At 43.1% G+C, this 19,354-nt stretch overlaps 1 protein-coding gene across 2 annotated transcripts in view; it reads right to left on the bottom strand.

The window, feature by feature from the left end:
* The window catches only part of DHCR24 (24-dehydrocholesterol reductase), a 150,097-nt gene extending 131,673 nt beyond the window's left edge, over positions 1-18,424 (bottom strand). Inside the window, exons 1-2 of one of the 2 annotated variants that reach the window (XM_086952662.1) lie at positions 18,307-18,405; positions 18,022-18,263 (exon numbers count right to left, since the gene is read on the bottom strand). In XM_086952662.1, the coding sequence (XP_086808788.1) occupies positions 18,022-18,252 (231 nt within the window). In that variant the 5' untranslated portion in view covers positions 18,253-18,263; positions 18,307-18,405. Of the gene's footprint in view, positions 1-18,021 lie in introns of both variants that reach the window. The other variant, XM_086952658.1, reaches the window with a different exon arrangement.
* Positions 18,425-19,354: the final 930 nt, after the last annotated feature.

Here is a 19,354-nt window from a genome sequence, read left to right on the forward strand (position 1 = left end):
CTGGCTCAAATCCATTGTTCTTTTGCTCTCTATGCCAACCCAGTTTGGACCCAGCGATATACAAATCAGTCTTGACCCTCCTCCTAATGGGGAAAAGTTCAGCCCAAACTGCCAAGCCGAGCCCTCTCTGGATCGGAAACAAGCATACTGGGACCATTTTGGTGGGGTAACACCCCTCATCAGCCAGGCTAGCTTGAATCCAATGGCACAGCAAGCAAGTGACCCACTTCTGGGCATACCCATCTCACTTCTGGCGAAAAGTGCTACGGCAACAAATGATGGATAAAATGCTGAATGAATCAATAATTCACCCTGTTGTGTAGCACTTTAGGATCCAAGTGTAATTTACTGATTCATGCCCTTATATAGGTATAATTCGCTTTGCTCTTATATAGGCATAGAAATCATAACTATATTTAGAAATAGCCCATCCAGTCCAAATACAGGCATGGCTACTTCCACTGGTTCCAAAAATCCACAACAATTTTTTTAAAAACTGGGCTTCAGCAGTCGGGGACATCCCCTTTCTTGAATATTGATTTGTCCTAGAAATCATGGCGTTTTCAAAGAACTACCATTCCCTTGGGGTTCTTTGGTGACGTTATTATGTCCGACTTTACGTCAAAACCTGGCACATTCAAGGTATAAATATGCCTATACTTGCCCTAGCAAACACACAGTGGTTCGGAGCAGTCCGACTATCTACTTGCCCGACGCAGCTCGCTACAGCAAGTGCCGAAGGATGCCGACCCTCCAGCTGACCTTACGCACTGACGGAGAAGCTGTCCTTTCTCTCGCTGAGTATCCAGCTCCAGAGTTTCAAAGCTCCCGTGTTGGGAAATCGAGTCCGAGACAGAGATACCAGACCTCCTTCATTCTAAAACCAAGGTACGGAGCGGATTAGACCCTAAGAGAAATCTTGGATAGATTCTTGGCAAAGAAAACTAAACCTATGCTACATCATACTTACTTCTTACCTTGTACTAGACTTAGGTTAGGTACATTGAAGTAGGCGTATTTTAGAAGCACCAGTTGAGCATTTTTTGTCTTTGTTATTTATCTATGTATTTATGGCTTAGAAACCATACCATGCTTTTACGGTATTATTTTATAATCCTCTTCTTGCTGTACGCATTATACTTTACAGCCAGTATTACGATTGTAGCAGTTAATTTATTTTGCATGAGAAAGAAGACTGTTCAATAAATCCTTTTATTGAAAACGCCTGTCTCTCTACTTCTCTGCACCTCTGATGAAACGAAGCATGCACGAACGACTGAGTAAAATATCTATCTATTGTTTCCACGACTATGAAGATACGTTTTATCTGGGGGAAACAAAGTTGTCATTTTTATGCGGTTGTCAGAAACTAATCCCTTCTTGTGTATTCGAGAAAGTTTCTAGTGACCTCTGAGCTAGCTGGCACTCACAATTAAGTCTAATATATTCGATAGAGACCTAGTCGACATAAGTCCTACGTCAAATCTATAGGATATGTTATTCCAATGTGCAGAGCCTATTGGGAATGTAGGAACTACACTATAACCCCAGTCAAGTGATCTGGGTTAAATAAGTTGTTCTTTTGCTCGCTATGCCACCCCAGTTTGGACCCAGCCATTTGCAAACCACTCTTGACCCTACTCCTCATGGGAGCAGTCCAGCTTGAACTGCCAAGCCGGGTTCTCCCTAGACCAGAAACAAGCATCCTGTGACCGGTGTAGGAGAGTAGGATCTGCTTTTTATAGTTATCCCCACTTTTTACTGATGTTTCACTGTTTTTCGCATTTAGTCTGGCTGTGACCCTGCTATCCAGGGCCCCAGCCTAGCTGCTTCCTCTCTAAAATTATTGCATGTACTTTATGTACACCACAGATTGGATTCTGGGGTACCCTCATAAGTCCCTAGTATATGGTATCCTGTGCCTGGTGCATAGGTACGCATAGGTACCCAGGAGGCCTCTCAGGGGCTGCAGCATGTATTATGCCACCACTGAGAGACCACTGAAAATGACATCACAGGTCTGCTACAGCAACCTGTGTAAGGTGGTATATGCACCCCTTACTTAGATATAGGTTCCCTATATCAACATTATATCACTACACATATAAACCTAGTAGTCACCCCTATGGCAGGCCTTATCAATCCTGAATGCAGGGTGCTGGGTTTTGTGTGAGCATGTGCCCATGCAAGAGCAGGGCCCCTCTGCAGCCCTCGGAATCTATTAACCGGGGTTGTTCTGTGATGCAGCCAAACCATATACTCTTAAGTGCATTATAACCTTGCGGTAAATGCTAACTTTGGGATGGCTGCAAGGAAACATGTTGTGTTTGGTGTCAAACACCTTGGAATCATACCTCCCCGTCAGTCCTAGCGGCGGAGATATGATTCCTCTCGAGGTCACTTCGCGAACCCTTATACGTCGACTTGTGGGTCCCTGAGAAGGGTACTGTAACTTTGAACGGGCTTACCTGGTTGCTCCAGATGTACCCTGACTCTCCATCGCTTAGGGAGACAACTGGACCTTTCTGGTTCATCCCGAAGCCTTTTTACTCTCACCACGTTGGTTTTTGTTGCCAAGGCTTGTTGGTGTCAGATCCGGACACCGATCCCCCAGCACTCAACATCCTTTGTGGAACAGCTCGCCTGCAGACCCTGGTCATCGTCGACGTCTCCTGGTCCCCGAGGCAGCGGAGTAAAGCTTCACCTCATCGCCCTGAAACACCTGACATTGGTGGGCATTGGTCTACCGTGCGCCTGGTCACCCTTAAGTGACCCAGACTCTGTCCCCTCTGCTTTCAGGTACTTCACATCCTCGATCCAGGCTTGGATCACACCTGACACTTTTCCTTTCCACAGCAGCAGCACTTTAAAGCAACTTGCCATTGAAAACAGCGACGATTCCAGACTCCATTTGGCACCTATGCACCCGGCTTCCCTGGATGAGGTAACACGAGTACTCTGGTGCTCAAATGGGTGCTGGCCTTAGAACCTTCTAAGTCTAATAGGGTTTGCTCCAAGTCCTCTCCGAAGTGTCATTAATCTTTCATTTTCCAACCGCGACTTTCCCATAGGATCGTACAGAGCTCGCAGCTGTGTTCTCACACTGCACGCGTCACCCGTGGGTCCCCTGTGTAACTACCTTGGGTGGTTCCTTGGGGTCCCAGTGATTCTACATGCTCTAGGCACTGTGTCTAGTCAAGTCGTGGTTCTTATACCACTTTCTTAATATATGGTTTGGCCTCCCCCTGGGGCCCATTGTATATTGTGCTATTTACTGAAGTTGTATCATGTTGATATTGTGTATCTTGTTCTCTAATCTCATAAAGAGGTTAGTAGAGAGTATTTAGTAATAAATACATATATTTTATATATACCTTGTGTGGTTCTCCTTTCATTTGGTCATTCAAGATGTTATAATCTTGTAAACCAAGTTGCTTTACACTCCTTCAAGACTTACCCTGAAGGCTGCTCTCCATAGCTACCACTAGGATAGCTTTCAATAAAGGTTGTCTTTAAACCTATCACCAATAAGGGTTGTTTGGACTGATGCAAGGTGCCCACTAGAACTAGTGGACAGCATATGCCAGGCCAACTTCTCACAGCCGGTTTCGGGGTAACACCCATCATAAGCAAATTGTTGCTGCAGCACTAATACATTTGAAAGGCAGCGGGGATCCTATCAAGAACGATTCATTGATGTCAAGTTACTGCAATGTTAAGGGAGTGGCGTTGAACTGTGTTGAACGTGGAGGCCTCCCCAAGTAGAAACAGTGCAGCAATGCCATTCATTTACTCTGTGGTCTTCACATCATCCAAGATGGAGATCAGTACAGATTATGTGCCTCTTCCAAGGCAGAACCAATTTATTCATCTAACACCAGGTTGTTTTCTGCAAGATGTTGCAGATTTGCTGCTCTTTCATTCAGTTTTTCAAAGTACGGGTTATTCTGAATTGTTCTGAAGCTGACTGCATCTGCTGGATCTAGATGGTTCTTGATAAGTAGTTATTTGCAAGACATTGTGAGTTCCGAAGGGAAGGGAAGTGTTTTTTGATACTCATAGCTTGGGTTGCCGCAGTTGTAGATAGAATGCTTTTTAGAGACTTTTGCAGGCAAGGGTCTGATGGTGAAGTCGCTAGCTATGACCAGATTGTAAATTTTGAGGCCAAGTGTTTTGTTTTAAAAAACAGCAAGTGCTGGATGTATGTTGGTTGGCAGTCCTTTAACTTCAATTCTGCAGGCCTGCCTTCTTGTTAATGAGATAGCTTGCTACAACTTTATCTTTGCCCACAAACACAGTCGCCACAAACATAAGGGACCGATTCAAAAATGTTTGTTCCAAATCTGTGCTAACAGACCAGTTAAGATGTGCATTTGTGCAGGAACATATTCATAAAGAGAATGTACACACGTGCAACATTTAGGCACAACCCCAAATACATTTTTCACACAGATCTGTTAACCACTTCGATGCTGATGACGAGCTCAGCTCGTCATCAGGCTTACCTGCCGTGTGCTGATGACGAGCTGAGCTCGTCATGTAACGCGGTAAATTTAAAAATGCCGCACACAGCGGGAAAAGCCACCGCAGCAATGCGGTTAAGGTGCAATATAGTTTCCCAGGGGGGTCAACACAGATTTCAGTTAGGTGAATGTAAAACTTTATATTTGGAAAGCATAGTCTCACACTGATCCCCACTGTAGACGTACACACCTGTTTAGGTGTGCTAGTCAGTGTTGAAAATGGACATGTCTTTTTCTTACTAGTTAACTTTAAAACCCTTGACAAATCGAAACCCATCGCAGTGAATGATCCCAATGAGGCTGTGCTAAACTTAACTAACTGGATGCACAATGCCATAAATGACACCTTGCCATCAAAAAGCAGTATTAGCTATAGATTAGGTCAATCCTCTCCTTGGTACTGTCCCTCGTTTGAAGGTCTTAAAAAGAAATGTCGATGCCAAGAGAAAATTTGGAGGTCTGAATATAATGCAGTTGAGAAAAGGAAATATAAAGAACTGATACAGGAGTACAAATCTCTAATAATCACAGAAAAGACCAGATACTTTACAGACAAGGTCAGAGCTGCAGCAATCCCCCGTCCCCCCACCACAAACAATACTTCCAACCCAGGCGATGTATGAAAGCCTTACATAATTCTTTAAGAACAAAGTAGACATTATTTATCAAGATACCACTCAAATGAAAATGGACTATCTTTCAGCACCACATGCAATCCCTCAGGAAGTAGAATATCATGTGCTTGAGAAATTCCCAGCGATCTCCAAAGATAACCTCGGTAGTCTCTTAAGTCGCACAAAGTCAGGCGCTCCTACTGATCCCTGTCCAGCTAGACTCTTTCAAATTAGGTGACTACGTCAAACCATATCTCATACAACTGTTTAACACAGTTTTAGCATTAGGTGTCTTTTCCAGAGACTGCAAGAAAGCCTCCTTTCGGCCTCTTCTGAAAAAACCCAGACTCGACCCTATGGAGAAAGAGAATTGCCCATCGCCAGACTCCCTTTCCTATCCTAAATGTTAGAATGACACCAGAATACCGCCCTCACCATCTACCTGGAGAAGAACCACATTCTTGATTTATGCCAGTTTGGCTTAAGGATGGTTGCGGTCTCAGAAGAAGTTAGGGAAGTCCTGGACAGCAAAGGAAAGGCAGTGGTGGTCTTGTTAGACCTTTCCGCTGCTTTGAACATGGTATGTCATGATAACTTAAAGCAAAGACTGTGTGATATAGGAACCCGCGATCCTGCTTTCAGACTGTTCTCCTCATTCGTAGACAATAGAGAGCAAACTATTAGCATGGAGATGCATACCTCAGTACCATTTACCTTACCATATGGTGTCCCACAGGGATTATCTCAGAGTCCGACACTTTTCAATATTTATATGACTCCCCTGATGAAACTGATTAAATCTGTTGGCTTCTCCACTGTATCCTACACAGATGACACACAAATCATGATCTCTGCAGAGGAGAACTGGGAGGAAGTCTCTGCTACGTTTAACGCATGCATGACCGCAACAACAGACTGATGCACTCACAGGCCTTGAAAGTGAATTCCGATAAAACTGAGGTTCTCATATTCGGGCGAGGCTCCTCCTTTTGTAATTTATCCTAGTGGCTGCAATCCTTAGGATCCTTGCCATGTCTAGTCCTAAAAGTTAGAAACAATAGGCGTCTACTTCGACTCCAACCTCACGTTAAGGGACCAGACAAATCGCCCCACGCATCCGGCTTGTTGATCCTAAAAATTCTCAAGAAAGCCCTCCCTTTCCTACCACCCGACTTCTAAAGATGCAATGGTCCTATCAGGGTTACACTATTGTAATGCCTTGTACGTGGGAGTTCAGCAAGGCATCCTAACAAGACCTCAGAGGCTGCAGAATGCGGCTGTCCTGCTCTTACTAAGTCAAAAAAGTCTGATCAGGTTTCCAAAGACAGACAAAACATGCACTGGCTCCCTGTTAAAGAGGACGGCCTTTAAGGCTCTCTATTTAACACACAGAGCGCTCCATCAGCAAGGACCAGAGTTTTTCAGACAGTAACTCTCCTTAAACACACCTGCAAGAGTACTGAGGTCATCTTCGGATAATAAGGTACGGATCCATTTTATCAGGAAAGTGTCTTGGGGAGGTAGAAGTTTGGTCCATAATGCTGCTAAGTTATGGAACCAAATGCCACCGCATTTGAGGAGCCAAGCCAACCACTCTACTTTAAGGAAATCATTGATGATCTGGCTCTTTACTCACCCCCTATAGTTTCTTCCATTGCTTCATTAAGAAAGTCAACACCAAGAAGCCCAAGGGCAGACGCCGCGCTTTATAAAATGTATATATATATATATATATCAAATCAAAATCATTGCATCTTTTAAACTGGGGTGAACTTGGCACTATGTTTTCCTCAAAAGAGGTTCTGGCGTGAAAACACAAATGGAGGAAACTGAGAACTATGGGTAGTAGTCGAAGTATCTGAACAAATTATGGAAGGTTAGTGAGAGAAAAGGTTCACATTTTCCCACACTCCAAATCCTGTGCCAGATGCACGCATCTCTTCTTACAGCAATCCTGAACTGGCACAGGGCTGTCAAAGGGGAATCCTCAATGCCGAAATGGGGAAGAAATGCCCAGTCTCCATCGGAAATACTGAGCAGCGGAGGTCAGATTTATATTGCCCCCTCATCTAAGACCTCCTTGTCTGAGACGGTCCAGCCTCAGAAAGGAAGTTTCACAAAACCATAAGAGCGATGGTAATTTTACGTATACGTTATTTTCTATGTCCATGCTTATATGCATACTCCTGACGGCCATTACTTCCTGCATATTCCTGTCCTTTCTCAGACGGTGTAAAGGAGGCAATTTTAATTATTTCTTTTTTGTGAATGAACTTTGTAGCTATTCTCTGCTGTCGCTGGGCACGGTAGTTGTTGATGTGCTAATTGTCCATTTGCTGGTGGTTGGGCTGCTTGGAAACCGTGCGGGGTAATATGGCCCATGGTCAGGGAGACTGTGCGCAGATGCAACTATAAAAACAGAGGAAACACTGCATTGCGTGCCGCTTCCCCGTTTTCAAAATAGACAAAACCTCGTCAGGATAAGCGTTTTTACTCTCAATATACCACTGATGATGCAGATGATTTGCCTTTCCATTAAGTAATTACGGACATCTTGTTTGAATGGACAGATCCGAATAAAACTTCCATTCCCCGCTTTCTAAACAAGATCAATTTAATCTACACATAGCCCTGCAGTGAAAGATTTCACTCTTCCAGAGGCTGCCGTAAAAAGATCCTAGCCCTCTAATTTTGCATTGAAAGCAAATACCTTTGCATCTTATACTACTCAAATACGCAAAGATTCCCATCCTTGTACGAATGCTTACAGGGAAATTAAGACCCTTCTAGTATATTAGCCTACATGGAACTGGTCTCACACTTTCTCTCAGATGCATCCTTAGACAGCCTATGGGCAGCTGCATCCTCTTCTACAGGACTAACAGTATCTGGTCATAGACTACTGTGGATATAATCTACTGAGAGAAATCAAATTCAAAAGGTAACTTTCATTGGGGAAAGCTGTTTGGTAGTGATCTTGATAACAGTACATAAAGCAGCAGAGGAAAAGAAGATTCTCAAACCATTCTAGTTGACTTCTTGTAAGAAACCAATTATATTTAAATGTCCTCCTTGGAATTTCCATGACAAAGGACCTTTTCCCTTTTGAGGCCAGGCCTGAGTATGGGGGGTGGGGGTGAGAGGTGTGGGGATGGCAACCTTGAGTCAGCAATTTCTTTGGATTAGGGTAAAGGATCATAATTTCCTTTTCTATCTTTTGGTATGATGTTGTGGGATACATTCAATTTTGTGGAGTCACAATATTCCCATATCTTGACGATTGGTTGCTTTCTCCTCCCTCTCTTTTTAAGGCTCAAGAGAATGAGGCACCAGAGTCCAGCACCAACTGGGCTTCATAATCATTTACCAGAGATCCATTCATCAACCCTCTCAAGAAAACTTGTGTATCGTGGTGTAGATCAACACTCTCTAGTGACATGTATTCCTGTCCCCACTAAAGATGGCAGCAATTCAACACAGCATCTCTAAACTGTTTACAGTTGGTTGCCTTCCATATTCAAACTTCTAGAAAATCAACCTTACGCTCTTATTTAAGAAAAGAAAAAAAAATACTGAAACTACTTTCAAAACGTGGAGTTTCGAAAAACCTAGAAGCATCTTCGCTTGACCCTTTTAAAAATCTCAAATTTCGAAGAGAATTTTTGAACAAGGATTAGCCCCTTCTACCCTTGCTTCTCAGTGGGCAGCAATTAAAGCTCTTAAGGAAAGGGAAGACTGTTCTAAGATAACACCTCTAGCAGTGACACTGATAAAATGTGGTGCAGGAGATTTGATTGTTGACTGAAAACTTAAGAGGGTCAGGGATCAGGGATCAGGGATCAGGGCGGGCTTTCTTGCTGAGACTTACGCAAAGTGAGAGAAGGCTGATGTGCGGCTAGTGACACATATTAAGGTATAGAATATGTAAGGCGTACACTGCGTGGGGTCTTAGGTGATGGCATGTCAGGTTTTATCAGCAAATGCAGGACGCTTACGTCAGGAACTCTGGATCTAATGTGACTTATCGTTGAATGCAGCATTATTTCAGGTCACACAATTTAAGGGTAGGCCGCGCACAAACAGAAAGTGCCGACTTTGTTGCTTGTTTGGTTCTGAATGGAACGTACTGGGAGAAATATGTAAATAACACAGCACAAACCTGATCCCAGAACACCCGATATTTTTGAGACCTTCTCTCTTCAAGCACAGGTCCTTATGGCGCCATACTGGAAATATGTTTGGGATGACGTCATGCTAGTATACATTGAAGATCCCGCGATGACGGGGGAACTCTTGGAACATTTAAGAGGGCTTGCCACTTTTTCCCGTCAACTTCTAGTCATGCGGTTGACTCATAACACATTTCGCAATATCACGGGGTAAGCACTTTCAAGGTGAACTGATGAGAATGATATTGTGACATTGGCTCCGCGACGTACTGATGAATGCCTCTTCTCGTGGATGCACCCTTATATTTGTGGCTCCACATAGTGAGCATTTCACATATTATTATTATTGTGAATGTTTTTGTACCTCTCCTCTCTTTTTAATTATTCTCTATTATTTTGTGGACTTTCTGCATATTGATTAATTTATTGTACTCCTTTAATTGTTTCTGTTTTTTAAGTTTTATAACACTGCCCCCTTACTGTATTATTAGGTGTCAGCTGTATGGGCGGACAGGCCAGAATCATGATTGGTTTTGGGTTCTAAACAGATAAAGATCCCGTCCACGTATGAAAAGGATTCTTACAGGGTGGAATGTGGAAACAAGAAATTGATGAACGATCTAATATCACACAAAATTGTAAATGGTATGCAACTTATATCGTACTATAAATGAAATTGAATTTTGATCAGTTTAAAGGAGGTGTATATATACACCTTCTTCTTGTTTTTTTCTCTCCATCCCCTCACTTCCCAGTTCGTTTTTTTTTCAGTTTTCTTTGCATCGTAATACAAACTATGAGGAACAAGATAGATTTTGAAATCGGAAAATTGTAACAAGAGCAGGGAAGGCAGGTTTTTGTATCGAGATCTGTTAATACTAAACAAGTTTATTCATGAATGTTATTCAGACGATAATCACATGTCCTAACACATCTGAGGTATTGGTACTCTATGCTGCACAACAAGTTATGTGGGCAAATGTTTTATCAAGTTACCCTCGAGTATAGTATTGTATAATGCTTTTTAAACTGTTTTTAAACTTGAGGCCTTGTGGCTTTGTGTGTATAGATTATGGCACTAACGGTAGTAGCCTTGGAGGTTTTGTCATGTCCATTTCCAATGTTTGTAGATATTATTTTTTCATATTTATGCATATGTATTTATTATGTTACAGCCCTGAGGAAGTCCACATGTTGTGAACGAAATGCTTTGGCTGTTTGCTGTAATGTCTGGAGTGTCTTTCCTATACAAGCAAAAGAACAAAGATATGGAATATGTCACATCTTGATTTGGACAGCCATGGCCAATGCAGGTAAGAGCGTTGAGGTGGAGGTGGGGGAAGGCGGGGGGGGGGGGGGGGGGGGGGGAGAATGGGGGTTCATTGACAGATGAAAAGGTAAAATAAAATAAAATAATAATAATAAGCCACCTACTATGCATTCGCCGCATCGCCAAGTGCAAGGTAAGTGGTTTTATTTTTTTACCTTTCATTTTACCTCGTCTGCCGACTTCTCCACAACCCACCCCACTGCTCTTACCTGCACCGGCCACGGCTGGATTTGAACTTTCTTGTGTGGAAACCATTTGTTTGGTGCACCACTATTCCTGTTTTTGTTTTAAGATGTGACGAGAAGGTTGCACATCCGGGCAGGGGCTACCTATAGCGAGTGCACACTTCAAGGACTGAAGTCGAACAAACATGTGAATTTGGGACAAGGGAGAGTAGCAGCGTATTTCGACTTGCTGCTCTGGTGCTTCGTAAAACGTATAACGTATCGTCGCCTGACCCTTTTAACAATCTCAAATTTCTAAGGTTTTGAAAAAGGATTTGCCCCTTCTCCCCTCACTGGTCAGTGGGCAGCATTTAAAGCTCTTAGGGTAAGAGAAGACTGTTCTAAAATATCACTCTAGTAGTCAGACTGCTAAAACGTTTTCGTTTAAAGAAGCTAGTAATTCACAATCCAGTGCCTTCTTCTGACCTTCCTCTTGTTCCAGGAGATCTTAAACAGCATCCTTTTGATCCCTTAGAACAAGTGGAAATGTCATGACTTTCTGCAAAAATAGTATTTTTAGTGGCGTTCACATCAGCCAAGCGGATCTGTGAGTTAAGTGCTTCGTTAGCTTCCTTTCTCTATTTGAGATTTTTTTCTGATTGAGTCATTTTGAATTTGTTCCTAAAATTCTCTCTCACTTTCACTTGGCACAAAACATTGTCCTTCTTGTGTATGAAGACTCCGATTCGGAGGATCCATCATCCCTAGATGTAAAAGAGCTATAACCATTTACCTTGACTGGATTAAGAGTTTTTGTCATCTGCCTCACTCTTTGATTCCTACGGTTAAACTAATAGATGTAAAAAAGCAGCATCACAGACCATCAGTACCTGCGTCGAGCAAGACATTGCTCAAGGCTATAAATGATTGCGTGAAATGGTACCTTGGGTGGAGGTGGGTGGTGTCTCTCTCCAAGACATGTCAAGCAGCGACATGGAGCTCACATCTTATGTTTATGACCATTATAGGATAGAGGTGTCCAAAAGTAATTTTGGCACCTGTGTTAAAGTCAGCAATTACATAATTGTTGGTATTCCCATTTAATCATTTTTCCAGCATCTTCAGCATCTTGTTGTTTTGGCAATTTCTCACACTTGTTACATTCTCATCATATTAGGTCTGGGGCAAGGAGGATGCAGATGAGATTGCAATGGCTCAATTACTTATAAGTAGTCTTCATTACCCTGATTCACAGTCTCCATCACACCAATCCACAACCATACCTCCCTGTTGCACCTCCAATGAAGTATTTGTAACATACATAGTGATGGAGTGGGCAAAGTGGAGTATTTATTGGAGTATGGACATAGAAAAAATGTATACTTGAATGAATGAAATAATGTATATACCGCACAGCTACTCCAAGGAGTGTCCCAGCACTTTTTGACATCCAGAAGGGTATTGCACTGAAAAGTTTATTCCCACCCCCCACCCCCCCCCCCCATCATCACTAGGCTCAGAATAAAATATTTTTCAATTATTTTTTAAATGTTGCTTTATCTGAGATAAATCTCAAGTATTCAGGAAGGTTACTCAATAAACCTGCCACTTTAACAGTAAAAAAGGAGCCTCCCCTCTGTTGTTTCAGAAAACGGGGAAACACCATAAGACCCAACGAGCTAGAACGTAGAGACCACCCCAGGCTATATGCCACAATACGTTCATTCAAATACATAGGTCCTCTATTGTTGAGAGCTTGGTGTGCTAAAATCAATGCTTTCTGCCCAATACATTGCCGGACTTGCAACCAATGGAGTCTGTTCCATAACGGTTTCGCCGAGGTACAATTTGGAATCTTAAAAAGAAGACAAAGTGTCATGTCCTGTATAACCTATAACCGCTGGATTCGATAATCTGGTAGACCAAGGTACAGGACGTTGGCATAATTCAGCCTCGTTGTTTTTTTTTTTTAAAGGGACCTTCGGTTTTACAGCATGGTGAAACTTCCTGTCAGAGGCCGAATCGCCTCATTATTATTAGGATAGGTACAAGGAGGACTGCGAATTGTGGTAGGGAAAATTACAAGTAGGTAACTGAGCCATTTCCACCCAACTTGCGAGTGGGAATATAAGTCAAGGCACTCACTTGGAAAGGTCCTTGAATTGTGACATGTGTCCGCACACTTCAATGGGTAACGCAGATATGGGGGGGAAGGTTGGGAAATAGGAGCCAACACCCATATGAGCATTCCAACTGGAAATGGACCGGAGAAATTTAGGAAAGAAAAGTTGATGGTCTATAGTTCCAATTCATAAGCAAAATCTGATTTTGTTAGAGTGCCCAGTTAATGACTAGGAGGGCAATTGTATTTAGCACAGTGTTTTTTGAGCGCAGTAAAGGCGCCACACTACAATATGTAAAGCGGTAAGTTAACCTGCTTGCTATCAGCAGTCTAACCCAATTACTGAAAATAATGGAATGGCTCAGCACCTGTATGCATAACTTACAAAGTCTAACCACAATCACTAAAAGAAAGGGAACCATCAGGGGCCTATCAACAGTGCTGCTGCAGAGCACAGACCAAACGGAAGTCTATTAAACTGGTAAGTACCTTCAGCCGTAATGAAAGATGTATAGTTCCTTGAATCCGGATGGAGTTTGATCTGATGGTCCTCACTGCGTAGATCCAATATGGAAAACACAAGACCACCAGCCAAACTCAAGATGATCTCATTAATGTTCGTAAGAGGAAGCTGTCCATGACAGCCTTGTTTAAACTCATCAAGTCCACACAAAAACGAAGTGAACCATCTTGCTTCTGTGTGACAACGACTGGAGACAACCATTCAGCCGCCTCCACTGTTTCAATAACGTTTTAATCCAACATTTGTTTGATAATATCCTTATCTTGAGCCGTAGCAGCCAAAGGGACTCTTCTAGCAACATGTTTGACAGGTATAACATCTTTTCTTAAGCTTATCTTATGTTGAAATCCAACTACCTCCCCTAGGACCGTGCTGAAAACTTTTATCATGTCGTTCTAAAATACTATGCACACAGTCATCATTAATACACAACATCTGTTGTTCAGCTACCGGATCTACTCTAATGTTAAGATCGTACTGGTGAAGCCACCCTAAAATGGCTGGACCTTCTGGGGCAACATAAACCTTCCCTTCGGTTGACCTGTTATGAAAAGAAATTCTTGCCTCCATATATCCCAGAACACCAATGCTGGCCCCTTGATAACCCTTCAAAATCCCATTGGATGGAATCAACTTAGCACCGTTCTAGAAAGAGTTGCATAGTAATTGTGGAATGATAGTATAGAGTGATCCAGTATCCACCATTAGAGACATCTCCCAATTGATCAAAAAATCCGCCTTGGGACGAATCCTGTTCCTATTCAAATCAGTGGAGGTGCTCCTTTCTCCCTTAACCACCATGATCTTGACTTCATTGTTGTCCTCGTCCTCCACCAGTGCTACTTTCTTCCCTGTGGTTTTGCACAGGCGGGCATAGTGACCCTTCTTCCCACACTTAAGACACTCCTTACCGTTAGCAAAGCAATTCTTTGAATCAGCCCATTGAAATGTACTGCCACACCTATGACACACGACTTGGGCTTTTTTTGTCTTACCGAAGTTAAACTTTTACCAGAGTTAGGTTTTCCACTGGTGACACGACCTTTACTGTATTTACCACACACCACATCCACCTCCACCAACCCACTGTGTAGAGTAGCTACCTCCAAGCCTTTATCTTGTTGGATGGTTTTCATTTCCTTCATATATTTTTCAGACTCTTCTACACCTTAGCAATAGTAATAGCTTCTTTTAAAGTGGGATTGCTAGCTGTGCAATAGTAATAGCTTATTTTAAAGTGGGATTGCTAGCGGCCCACACCCTCTCCTGAGCTTTCTTGCTGCAACATTGAACGATTAGTTGATCTCTAATCATATCATCTTGCAAAGAGCCAAATTGGCACTTGGTGGATAACTCCCTCAACCTGGATACAAACTTATCAAAAGTTTCAATTACTTTTTGTGGTGGAGTAAAAAATGTGTGTCTTCGCATGACAACGTTCTCTTGCTTTGCAAATCTAAAGCATAATCTAATGATAGCATCCTTGTAACCATCATCTACATCTTCTCCAGAAGCTGGGAGGTATTTAAAGGTATGTTGACCCTCTTTTCCTAAAGCACCTAGCAATAATGCTTTTTTACGTACTGCAGAAAACTTTGTACCATCAAGCGCCACCAAATAATTCTCAAAATAATCACACCAGTCCTCCCATTCCATGGATGGTTCCCCAGCAGACATAAAGAAAGGAGGTGGTGCAGTTAAAGTATTTGCAATATTCATGTTAAACAGAAAGGAAAATGACCAGTTATCAACTTTCAACAAGCAGATACAGTGTACATAACAGAAAGTAAATAACTACAGGTTCTGGTGTGCGTATCACCGCTGTATTTACTCTCCAAATGACTTATGACACACGGTTTGTAAATTTAATTGGTGTGCATGTCACCACTAAAGATCCACATAAATAAATTATTACAGGCTCTGGTGTGCGTATCACCGCTGCATACGCTCTCCAAATAACTTGTGGCACGCTGTTTGTAAATATAATGTGTGTGCGTGTCACCGCTGTAAAAAGACACAATGTCAACAACTTTGTGACACGCCGGGTATACCAAGAATATAGTGTTTGTCACTGCTGTAGCAAACAATGGATGTTGCCGCTAATACTGGCTGCCGTTGTTTTGAACATTAAGGCAGAGACTGAGTAGATGAGTGTATAAGTGACAGCACAGAGAAGGGCAGCTGGGAATAAAGGCAAGAGTAACGATGCTGCAGACCCGGTAACAAGCCTTGCCACTTTAATTATTGCTGAGGCAAACTGGCAGTTACCGCCCCAAAGCAGTGTCCAATGAGCGCGCAGCATCTTCACTTGAGGAGAAATTGATCCCACCTCTGCCCACAACATAAGCGTTGGAGTTAAAGCGCAGGAGGAGCACCGAAGCAGGTAAGAACTTAAAATCCCTTCAAGCGCACAAAAATTTGTAACGTACCTTGTGCTGGTAGGGATGAACAAATTACCGCCAGCGACAATACGAGTGAGGCACTATCGTAGAGGTGAACTCGATCGGCGTGGCACAGCACAGCATAGGTTCGTGATTTGGCAGGGGTATCCGCTTGGCTGTCTCCCTCAGTTCCAGGTCACCCCCAAAAATTTTGTAAATAAACGGAGAGGATTCCTTAGGTGCAATTAAATGTAGTTTTATTTCGAGAAACAGCGCGGACACCCAATCAGATGAGCCAGGGAAAATCGCCCACTTCCTACTGCCAAACACTAGAACCTTGAGCACGGACCATGCAACAGAGCTACGTCCCATGCCACGAGCCCGGCAGCCGGAGGCAAGCTGTCCAAGAGCCACAATAAACATAGCAGGCGTCTACCCACTCTTCACCGGGTTGACACCATCCCCACTGCTGAGAAGTTGGGCTCCACAGAAATATGCTCAACTTGTCCGAGTGTAATTTTCAGACATCAGGACACGTTCAGCAGCGCCTGCACGTTGTCTGCTTTCGATTCCCAGCAGCAACGTGCAAGCAGCTTTTTTTCACCTCCAGCTGGGCATAAGTTATGGGGCCATCAGGCCTCCTTTTGTTTGAATATCCTGGCTGGAACCTCACATGCCACAGAGGAGAAACAAAGGCACACAGCTTGTTATCTCTGCACAAGTACTTAAGAATGGCAGCTTTCGCCTTTGTCCAGGCCCTGTGTATAATAGATGCATGCACTCTAAGAATGTAAGGTGTATTTGTCTGTCCGAGTATTTACACAAATATCAATTTCAATAGCACCATTTTATTTATTTTATAGCGCTATGCAACCCAATGCAGGGTGTCAGAGCTCTTTACGTAACATACACATTATACATTGACAATAAACCACCTACATGTGTAAATCAATGTACAAGATAAGTTACATGAGACAGTGAGGGTCACAAGATGTAGGTGTTACATGTACTTCATACCTCATTGTGGTCTTTTAGGAGGATTACAATTTATGAACTGCAGGTAACCAAAGGATCTCTGTGTTAAATGCAACAATCTACTTTACTACCTACATAAAATTAAAATCTGACATCTTCGTGTTTGATAATGTGCTTTGCAGGAGACACATTTACCTTCTCTACTACTAGGATTCAAATCTGGGACTTAACAAAGCACAAATCTCTACAGCAAGTGCATGAACCACCAGAGTTATCTCACCATTATTACTATGCCCTAAGATTTACTGGGCACCTTCACAGCAGATGCCTTAACCCAATCTAATGTAGACTTTTCAACCAATTAAACATAACAGATCGACTACCATGCTTCTCCTTGTTGCCAATTTCTTTGTGGCTGTGTTTAAAAAACATAAATGCATTATTTGGGGGCCAGATTTTGTGACGGAATTGCGCTTTTTGGCACAACCCCAACGTCAAATCTAATTGGTTAATTCTCATAATGCGCTTATATGTACACATGATATACCTGATAAACATATGTGTGAGGTCTTAATATCTGATGTCACTACTTGCAATGTCACTTCCAGTGACATCACTTCCATGTGTAATGTCACGCATCATGACATTATGCGCTGTTTACACACACCAGTGAGGGGGGGGGGGTGTACTGGCGGTTGGGGGTATTCCTTTCGGCAATTAGGATTGGCACATAAGGTTTCTGGTATGATGACCATGTATAAATTATCACCATAATATGTTACGGCATTAATATTGAATAGATCGGGGGGGGGGGGCGGCAAGGAGGAGAAGGCTATTGAAGGGACTGATTCATATTGATGGCTGATGATTAAATGTATGAGCAAGATGAATACATGAAACCAATAAAATATGTTTTAAAAAAATCGTGACATTATGCGCAGTGAAGGCGCGCGTAATAATTTCACTTGCATACTGAAGTCCCCCACTTCTGTTTTTTAGGACTTGTGCCCTTCGGATGACTACTGGTCTTGGCAGAAGCCAAGACTGGAGCGCCACATTAGGCAAGGGATCACCTGGAGGACAGACCTCGGCAACCCCCAAACCTCCTTTGCAGCCATCAATAGCAACCGTGTTGAGCTTGATAAACCCTATCAATCAGTCCGCCCTACTTGCTTTTAGGTAGCTCAGCATTTTTTTCCTCATTTTTTTGAGCCTCCTACCTGTGCCTGGATGCCCCGCACGCGCTCGTCGTGTAGTTTGGGGGCGCTACACATCTTGAAGACCAGCCAGGCCCGCAGGTAGTAGTAGACGTCGAAAATCACGGAGAGGGGCAGCAAGAAGAGGCAGACGAAGATCCATCGGTGATGCACGAGCACGTACTCCAGCCCGCGGGCACGGAGCCACAGCAGGCAGAGCAGCAGCAAGACACCCAGATACACAGCCGTGTCCATGCTTTCGAGGCCTGAGCGGATCGGTATCTTCACACACACGGCAAGGTCGCTAACTCGCCGGTCTCTGATCCCTGTGCAACGTGAAACCCCACTAAACACACCTCACGTTCTACCTGCACCGCGAGGTCCCACCATCAACGCCGCAAGGAACCCAATCACCGTTGGCCGAGGAGACTGACGCTCTCATTCCCCTCTTCTTATTGGTCTTAGCTGCTGCCATCAAGTGACACCAGGGTGGCATGGCACCTTAAACTGTCCAATCGATTCGTTCGACAGGCTCGGACCACGCACTTAGAGAAAGCGATTGGAGAGGTTCCAACCATCCCAGGGTGGGCGGGCTCTCAGCTGACAGGCCGATGGGCGGGCGGTTGTGCTTTCCTCGTGGTCTGTTATTGACATTTTCAGAAGTGGTGAGGATCACTTCAGAGCTTCAAACTTCATCTATTTATGCCTGTCTCCCGGAGCACTTTTCTTAGCACGTAAGTTTAAAAGTGTCTCACAAGTGAAACCGTTTTAAGACCCTGGCGGCTTTGAACTCCTTAAATTGTGCTAACAAAATGAATATCTGTCTTTAAAAATTAGGGCAAGTAAATTATTATAATATTTGTCTCTGGGTTCTACATTTGGCATCAGAAACACTGAACATTTTTGTATCCTCCAACACGCGAGCACCCACAGTAGATGCAATTACAATGTTGCATGTGCCCATATAAATTAAAGTGGTAGCAATATCGGTTACTTTTATATATTCTTTAAAAAACAGTGAATAGCCACGCAGAACTGAACATTTTTAAATGCAGGTATAAGTGATAATAGATAGGAAACCCACGCATATAAAATGCATGCTTAACATAATTTGGCATTTATATCACAACATGGATTTAAGGTTTACCTATCAGCAGGTAGCTTGTCCCTGGGTTACAGTAATGCATTTCAAACCCCTGCTTAGTACATTGTCAGTTCTTTAAGTCGTATAGTTCCTAAAGTAATAGTCCTTATCTCTTCAGACTCCTTCTCGAATCACTCTAACACCCCTTCCCATGTCCTTATCACATTCTCCTGTCTTCTCTTACAATGCTCTAAACGGTACTGTTCTTTTAGC

Source organism: Lissotriton vulgaris, chromosome 1_1, assembly GCF_964263255.1.
Source record: "Lissotriton vulgaris chromosome 1_1, aLisVul1.2, whole genome shotgun sequence".
NCBI lineage: Eukaryota > Metazoa > Chordata > Amphibia > Caudata > Salamandridae > Lissotriton > Lissotriton vulgaris.